We start from the raw sequence: 7,924 nt of genomic DNA, 5'->3' as shown, positions 1-7,924 counted from the left end.
AGCAACTATTGAAAATTATAATATATATTAATTTTTTTTTGTCCTCTGGAAATGTTTCTTTCTTCCTAGTGAAATTGTTAACCCATTTAAAAAAAAAATCTGAAGAGTTTCAATTAAAATTGATATTTTTATCTATAGAAAAAGTTTTACTAACTTTTATAAAAAAATTGGATAATTTTAATACAATATAATGCAAAAACAAAACAGAGAGATTATTAATAAAAATAGTTATTCTTTTATTAACATTACAGTGATTATATTTTGAATGAAAAATAAAATTTAAGATAAAAAATACTAAATAATACTAATTTAAATAAAAATTAATTATTTAACTAAATAACGTAAACCAATTTAACAAAATATGAGATTACAATTTCTTTTTAAATTACTCTGAAAAATTTGAAGTCTTATCCAAAATATCATAATTAAATAGTCATTGATTTTTATATCTTTAATATTAAAATTATATATTTATTTTAATAAATATTATTTATGTTATATTTTTTAATACATTTTAAATGATTAATTATCTGTAACATTTTTTGTCTTTTTTTTTTTTGCATTTAACCACATTGTAGTTTTGTACACAAAAAAGCTTAACTTTAATATATTTTTATGATATGGAACAAAAATACAGATTTTTTTTTCGTGATAATTCGAAAAAAATATATATATATACAATTTTTGGTAAAATAATATTGGGGAACAAATTTGATGTGAGTGAGTACATAAAAAAATAAAATAATTACCAAACAGGAGCTTTCTCTTCCTTTCTTGTCTGTCACTCTCCCCTTCCGTCCAATCCCTTGTGATATCCATTATAACCAGAGCACAATACACAAGAGCTCTCTCTCTCTCCTCTCTGCGATTCTTTCTCTCTAGGGTTTGGGTTTTCAAACTTTTTTTCTGGGGGCCAACCAGCTTCATCAAGAAAAAGGTTAAGACTCTCTCTCCCGCTTAATCTCGTAGCTCGAATATCATTAGTAAGTTTTCCACAATCTCCCATGACCGCTTTGGAAATGATCAATTAATCTCATTTGCGGTAAGAGTAATATGAATTTGCATTTCTTCCTATATATAGTTGCATCATATGTACGCTGTTATTATAGTCGTAATCGCATAAATATTGCAATTGATGTCAAATTATAAGTGGTGCGAGAGAGAGAAATGTTATGGTGTTTGCTCCATTGGTTTGAATTTTAGAGCTTTGTATCGTGTGCTATTGGATTTGGGTCCTATGGTTTATGCTTTAACATAGAGAATATAATAATTCTTTCGCTGGATTAAGTGGAAATAGGACGGAAGTGTTTCATTTTAAAAGCTTTCTTGCTTAGTCAGAAGGATTCGAAATGCGCATTGCATATAGATATAGCTGTTTTTCTTTTGGGTTCACTGAACGGTGCTTTGCAATGTGAAATCAGGTTTTGGGGACGGAGCTTCACATGGATACTCGTTTGAATCCGTTGGATTGTCTTGATTCCGACATGATAATAAAAATTTTCACTTTTATGGACGATCCATCTGATCTTTTTAGCATTAGTGCTGTGTCGCGATCCTGGCGGCATTTTGGTGAGTTAGAATGGCTGGTGTATAGATTTTTTTTTTTAAAAAAATATGTAGTAATTTTTCTGAGTTAGGTAAGAACCGCAAATGTAACTTGTTGTGTGTGTCTATATATATATCAATATATCAAAGGGATATTGTGTTGAAAAGAAGGATCTTTAACCCCTCCAAGGCTTTGTCATAGTGAATGGAAGATATAGGTTAACTATTAATTAAAAAAAATTTACTGAAAAAACATTCAAGTGAGTGACATTAATAGTTTGTGAAATTTCCAATATTATGCAGTGGTGGAAAATGGCTTTTTTAAGCTGTTGTGCTTGCGAATGTTTGTTCAGTTATCTAGAGTTGCCAATACAATGGTGGTAAAACATGGTGAAACAGAATTTGGATCTAGAAGCAATTGTATGGAACAGGAAAGCATGGTGAGGGATCATAGGGTATATGCTTTTCTAATTAAGTGTTGTACATCATTTGTTCCTGGGAATTGCTTATTCAAGGCCATTAGTGCATCCAGCACTGATAATTATCCTCCAGAAAGCATTGATAATACTCTAGAACCTAGAGAAATAGTTTCTACGAGAATGTCATATTGGTCAAGTACAGGACAAAGTAATTGTGAGGTTCCTGAGACACTTATATACAAGTTGGCCTCCGATTTTTGTTTAGTTTCTGAAATCAGCATTAAGCCATTTGAAGGTAGGCCTTTTTATTATTTTTCTTCATATTTTTTGAAATTTGTATTGTTTAAAATTGATTTTCAGATTTAAGTTGTTTTTGGTTGACAAAATTAAATGCTTTCTTCTGTCAATAGCTTTCTTCCAGGAGGGTCTACCGATATATTCGGCTAGGGGTATGAGATTTCGATTAGGCCATCCAAAGTCCCCCATAGACTTGGAAATGTTTCCTGTGAATGAACCCTGTGATGATAAATTTATATGGACCTACACGTCAGAAGTGTTTCAGATGGCTCAGGTATATACTTGTGCCTAAGCTACTAACCATACCTGTATTTTCTTTCTTGAATTTTATTGTATTGGCTGCTTGTCTGAAATTATTGCTCATATCTGGGCATGCTGTCCTGGAGATTATGATAACCGATTTCATCTATGTCATTGCAAGTTGCAACCATTGATGACTAGTAAAGTGGTACTTTTTTCCCCTGACCACTCATAATGTGTTCTCTCACTCATATCGCATCCTCTCAGTCTTGGTTAGAGTTTCAAGATGCCATTCTATATTTTTAAATCACTGCTTTCTCCCTTCCATTGACTACCCACATTAAAGAACTAGACTTTTTATTCACACTTATGTTTTTTTTCCTCTTTCAAGAACACGTGTTTGTGATTTATAATTGGCTATGTCACACACACAAACACACGCACACATTATGGCAGATCCGTACAAAGTAATGCAATCAATGAAGTAACTAAGTTATTGCAATATACTGAAGCATTTAAGGAAAAATTTAGTTAGCTTTCTGAATGTGGGTGTGTGTGTTTTCATGACGCATTTACAGATAAATCGCTTACAGAAGTTCAAGCTTCCAAAACCAGTATTTTGCATTGGTGGATATTTGCAAATAGAGCTCCTGGGTAGGATTCAGACACAGGAAATGGATGGCTTGTACTATATATGGTTTGTTCCGTATTCTTTTACATGTCACCCTGTTTTTTTAAGCTTATAATATGATGGTTCTCTTTATTGTATTCGTGGTGTTGGTGTTCAAATGTCACTTTCATAAAGATTCCCCTGTATAACATGTGCTTCCATACATGCGTGGGTTTAAAATGTTGATACAAGTGCCCAAGCCTTTGAAGAAAGCCTGCACCCACAGGTTTGACTTATTAGTTATTTTCTGCAGACCTTTGTATGAACTTGTCATTATGTGATGGATTTAATGAATTTGGCTGGAAATTTCTGGGAAAACAAGGAAATATATCTTTTAATTGCAACTGTGTAGCTAACAGAATGGAACAGAAAATGTTGGTATATTTTCTAGAAGATGCAGATGGTCTCCCTTGGTGCTATTAGGAACAAACGTATTTTAGTTGCAAATATGTGAAATAGGTAGGAAGTCCTATATTCTAGGTCAAAATATTTTTTTACAGCTGCGTATAGTGGACAGATAGGATCTATGTAGAAGCGTTTTCTGTATTTCAGCTTTTAGTCATTGTTGTCTGTAGACGGTTTTCTTTCAAGATAGATTGACTCTGTAAACTTGTCATTATGTGATGGATTTAATGAATTTGGCCTTTTTCCCCATGACAGAAGTATTCCTTCAAGAAATAACAGGGGACCTAGGATTATAGTGAATAACATGAACACATCCTAGTTTGCAGTCATATTTCCAGTGCTTCCCTAATGCTTTCTAATTTCAAGTTTAATAAATTCTGCAGTGTGTCCCACGTTAAAGTACTGGGCCTGCCGTTAGCACCCGCGCTTGACGTCGAGATTCTCGATCAATCTGGAAATTTTGTGTTAAAGCAGTATGTGCAAGCAGACGATTCCCCGGTGACCTTGCGTGAGTTTAAGCCCTGTTCAATCACTACTTTTGATGCAGGTTGGTCGGATGATGATGCATCGGATGATGATGCATCGGATGATGAATTTATTTAAACGCGTATATGCTCCCTTTTATGTTTAATTTACGTCATCCTCCTCCCTCTCAAGTGAAATCTGAAACAGATTCCTTCCTCCGGAAGGGCCATTCTATTCGATGAAGTTTTTAATGAAGGCTCTATACTTTGAGTTATGATGTTTATCCTGTAACATTGATGTAGATATAGCTCAAGTTTTTTATTTAATATTCATGTATAAAGTTTTGCATTAAATATGAGGAAGCAGACTCGGGATTTAATCAGCTGTAATCAAATCGAAATGGGTTTTGCCCATACATTTACCATTAGAATAAACTACCCAAGTATCGAGTACTTTGCCCATACATTTACCATTAGTAACTACCCAAGTATCGAGTACTTTTCCTCCATCTAAATACTATTGACCACGGAAACAACATATATTATTGCTACTTGTAACAAGAGTTGTATGGAACAGAATATAACGAAAGCCTAATTTCACAAGTCTTTATTTAAAGGCTTTCCTTTGCCATGGATTTTGTATCAGAAGCCTAAATAATTATTAAGACCGTAGAAGCTTTCATGATAATAGAATGGCTCTCTAGGCTGCCTTGGACTTTGCTGCTGGTGATGGAAGCAACTGCATAACAATGAGTTGGATATTATTAGTCAAACGCGTAGATCAGATAAAAGATATTGTCACGAGAAACTGCAAATATCAGTGATTAGTGATTACCTGATAACAAGAGATGAGAGAGCTAGTAAATCCAAAGGCTCCAGTAACTCGTGGGGTAATTTTCTTTGGGGACAACTGAAGCAACCCTGCAGCTACCACTATATCTATGGATGCTTTAATCAGAGACAGTGTCCTCTCATTTGATTTTTTGAGTTTAGCACGGTACTGCTCATTCTGCACGCATAAATAAACAAGGGCATGAATGAGCACAACAATATGAAAGAAAATAAAAATCCAGATGGTGTCTCGTTAACGTACTTGATGTTTATCACTGCCCTTGAGATCCTTCTCCAACTTTTTCATTGATCCAGAAAGCCTTCCGAGCTCCCCAAGCTGATATAAGAATGGTGGGAAACATTTTCAAACCATCATTGTTGAGGGAAACCAAAAGTCCTTTACAAGTGAGCATAAATTGGGAAGAAGCATACCTCCGACAAAGTGGTGCAAACTGAGGATCCCATCCAGCAGAAAAGAGATATCCGGCCAATCAACTCAGCACGTTCCTTGTTCTGTGTAAACAAACATAATTTTAGTATTTCCTTGTAAACTTTTCATGAAGAGAACTAAAAGGGAAATGGGCAATCCATACCTTATAGATTCCTGATCTGCCAAGCCAGACAATTTGATCAAGAAATAGAAAAGTTGACAGCAACGCATTTTTGGACTGTAAAATCATCAAGTACAAAAAAAGGATGATAATTAAAATAGATTCTCATAGAAATATTATGTCAGAATTTACAAGTACACAAGCTGAAGATAAAAAAATTCAGAAGTATATTAGCACCTTTCCAAGCAGAACAAGTGGAAGAGGAGTTCCTTGAGGAGTTGGACTAATAAGAGCATGCAGATCATTGACAAACTGCAGTTGAACATTACATCCTCATAATTAAATCCCCAGAATGAATATGTTTACAAGTACAAATTTGCATAATATTTCTTCACAGTCCAAGGGTACATACATTTTGGTGAAAAGAGTAAAAAGAAAACATTAAATAATTCATACAGATATTTTTAATCATACTATCCTTTTTATTATTTCCTTCGACAATACAAAGAGCTAATTAAGTACCATAAATCTGGAACATCTCGCAGAACAAATTTTCCACAATGTCTAATTAGGAATATAGATATTGTTAAAGGAAAATACAAGGTTGAAATGAAATACTATACAGCTAGAACTAAATAGGAAAATCTAACCTTGAAAAGACGGAAAACTTTCCTAGCCAAGCTAGTTGATTTGTCGACATTTTGCGCCGTGCCAGGTTGTCCATTACTCAAGAACTTTGAACCATATTGTATGGCCCTGCATATCTTGTCCCTGGCTTCAGCCTTATTCAGGTACAGAACTACAAGAGCAAGTTCTGCTCTAGTTGCATCCAATGTACTCATCTTTTATGCTGAACCTGCCAAATAATTGCACAGTACAAGCCATGTTCACCCCATAATTTGGACAAGAAAGCAACCCAATACCATTTCAAAAAAGAAAGTTTTAATTTCTCAAATAATTTATAAGAAGCATCGTTGAATACAAAAAAAAAAAAAAATCACAGACAGTAATATACAGAAGTTTTAATTCTTAGGAATTATTTGCCTATCACAACTCAAGATATAAAACATAGGCATTATTCTATTTGTTTCACCTTAGTGAAATTCATAAATATCACAATTTACAAAACAAATAAAAAAGATCTCAATTTATGTTTATAGGATCACATGCATTTTAATTAAGAAAACAAACAAGCCGGGGACCATATTTCAAAGTTAACTATGCTCTAAAAGATCAAACTCTACTAAAAGTAATCTTAACATCATACAGCATGAAAAACAAAGGTTCCCAGTTGAATACAACAGCAGTCTTTAAGCCCAGCAATATGGAAATGGAAACAAAGGTATATAGGAAAAAATGAATAAAGAATCCGGAAGCAATTCTTCAGAATAACACTAATTGTCTACAATCCCCAACTTCTAATGTTTATTTTTCCATTCTCCACAAAGTAAAGCACACAAATAAACTTGGTAATCTGGAAAGAGTCCTTCATCTCCATTCTTAAACACTAAACAAACCATATCCTAAGGCCGAAAATAGCACACAGTAAATCAAACAGCCACTAAGGCTGTGCTCAACGAAATTGCTTATACATAATTATCCCCATAAACTTCATTCTACAGCCAACTTCATACGACCCCTAATAAACGTTCTTTTATAAGCAAAGAAAATCTTAGTTATGTACTCCAAAAACCTCCCATAAACACACATATGCACACAAAATGCTAAATCAATAGAGTAGAGCCTAGTAGAAATCCATTATAGTTTCCCCCCTTCCTCCTTCATTTTCCCAGCAACCAAACGGATGACCAAGCGTCAAAGCAATTAAAGCAATACCGAGAAAACGAATACGAAAGAGCCCCATTAATCAAAATTAAAAGTCAACCCAATACAACAGAACTCAATACCCTAAGATTTTTTTAGAAAAAAACCATTACAGGGTTCAGAGAAGATCAAACACGTTACCTAAATCTGATTCAGAACCCAAAAAAAAAAAAAATTGTGGGTTACCTGAAGCACCGAACAAGAATCAGTGAAAGATATATCTGAGTTCAAGTAGAGAGATAGAGAGAAAGTACCGAAATGAGTGCCAAGCAATTGGCCTCGAAAGCCGCAAACTCTAAAAGTTTGAGATAGGAGGGAGGAGAGGAGTCGTCACCTTTGCTTGTCTTTTTCCTTGGCGCTGTGATAGAATTGGAGTCTGATAAGGGCTTGTTTGGTTTCTCATACAAACAAACAAATTTATATTTATATATATTTATCAAAATCTCAAAAATTGAATAGCAAGATGCAACTCATTCGCACGCACATATTAAAATTATTACTTAAAAATGGGTGATTATTACAAAAGGTTGTCTTTTTCTCCAACAATATCAATATCTTTTATATTTTCAGTCTTTTTTTGAGATAAATTTATATTTTCAGTCATGGACGATTGATCCTAAACTCTTTCCTCTATAATTGTAATTTTTTTTGACAAAATAATTGTAATATTTATTATTT

The 7,924-nt window shown here is 33.7% G+C and overlaps 2 protein-coding genes across 6 annotated transcripts; one reads left to right on the top strand and one right to left on the bottom strand.

Annotated features, from left to right (window-relative positions):
* The first annotated feature begins 762 nt into the window (after positions 1-762).
* LOC133796649 (F-box protein At4g00755) lies at positions 763-4,517 on the top strand. 3 transcript variants are annotated; one of them, XM_062234255.1, is made up of 6 exons: positions 763-983; positions 1,422-1,569; positions 1,849-2,259; positions 2,375-2,535; positions 3,080-3,198; positions 3,960-4,517. In XM_062234255.1, exons 2-6 carry the CDS (start codon positions 1,443-1,445, stop codon positions 4,177-4,179), a joined length of 1,038 nt encoding a protein of 345 aa, XP_062090239.1. In that variant the 5' UTR covers positions 763-983; positions 1,422-1,442; the 3' UTR covers positions 4,180-4,517. The 3 variants fall into 3 exon arrangements, with proteins under 3 accessions (XP_062090239.1, XP_062090238.1, XP_062090237.1); XM_062234254.1 differs by having other exon boundaries at positions 764-937; XM_062234253.1 differs by having other exon boundaries at positions 764-1,042.
* LOC133796650 (peroxisomal membrane protein 11C) lies at positions 4,431-7,712 on the bottom strand. Of its 3 annotated transcripts, none has more exons than XM_062234257.1 (8): positions 7,581-7,712; positions 6,073-6,278; positions 5,660-5,734; positions 5,465-5,539; positions 5,304-5,384; positions 5,134-5,208; positions 4,876-5,049; positions 4,431-4,779 (listed from the first exon to the last, which is right to left on the bottom strand). In XM_062234257.1, the coding sequence occupies exons 2-8, from the start codon at positions 6,262-6,264 to the stop codon at positions 4,741-4,743; spliced, it is 711 nt and encodes a 236-aa protein (XP_062090241.1). In that variant the 5' UTR covers positions 6,265-6,278; positions 7,581-7,712; the 3' UTR covers positions 4,431-4,740. The 3 variants fall into 3 exon arrangements, with proteins under 3 accessions (XP_062090241.1, XP_062090240.1, XP_062090242.1); XM_062234256.1 differs by having other exon boundaries at positions 7,501-7,657; XM_062234258.1 differs by having other exon boundaries at positions 7,433-7,624.
* Between the last annotated feature and the right edge of the window lie 212 nt (positions 7,713-7,924).

Source organism: Humulus lupulus, chromosome 8 (assembly GCF_963169125.1).
Source record: "Humulus lupulus chromosome 8, drHumLupu1.1, whole genome shotgun sequence".
Taxonomy (NCBI): Eukaryota; Viridiplantae; Streptophyta; class Magnoliopsida; order Rosales; family Cannabaceae; genus Humulus; species Humulus lupulus.
Note: the sequence above shows the minus strand (reverse complement) of the source record. Positions and strands in the feature narration are given on the sequence as shown.

Excerpts from the sequence above, each read along its gene's own strand:
- LOC133796650 (XM_062234257.1), bottom strand. The coding sequence starts at position 6,264 with ATGAGTACATTGGATGCAACTAGAGCAGAACTTGCTCTTGTAGTTCTG. Across the intron at positions 5,050-5,133 it reads AGGGCAGTGATAAACATCAA|AATGAGCAGTACCGTGCTAA; the intron begins GTACGTTAACGA and ends TTATGCGTGCAG. Across the intron at positions 4,780-4,875 it reads CTCTCATCTCTTGTTATCAG|TTGCTTCCATCACCAGCAGC; the intron begins GTAATCACTAAT and ends ATTGTTATGCAG.
- LOC133796649 (XM_062234255.1), top strand. The coding sequence starts at position 1,443 with ATGGATACTCGTTTGAATCCGTTGGATTGTCTTGATTCCGACATGATA. Across the intron at positions 2,260-2,374 it reads CAGCATTAAGCCATTTGAAG|CTTTCTTCCAGGAGGGTCTA; the intron begins GTAGGCCTTTTT and ends TTCTGTCAATAG. Across the intron at positions 3,199-3,959 it reads GATGGCTTGTACTATATATG|TGTGTCCCACGTTAAAGTAC; the intron begins GTTTGTTCCGTA and ends TAAATTCTGCAG.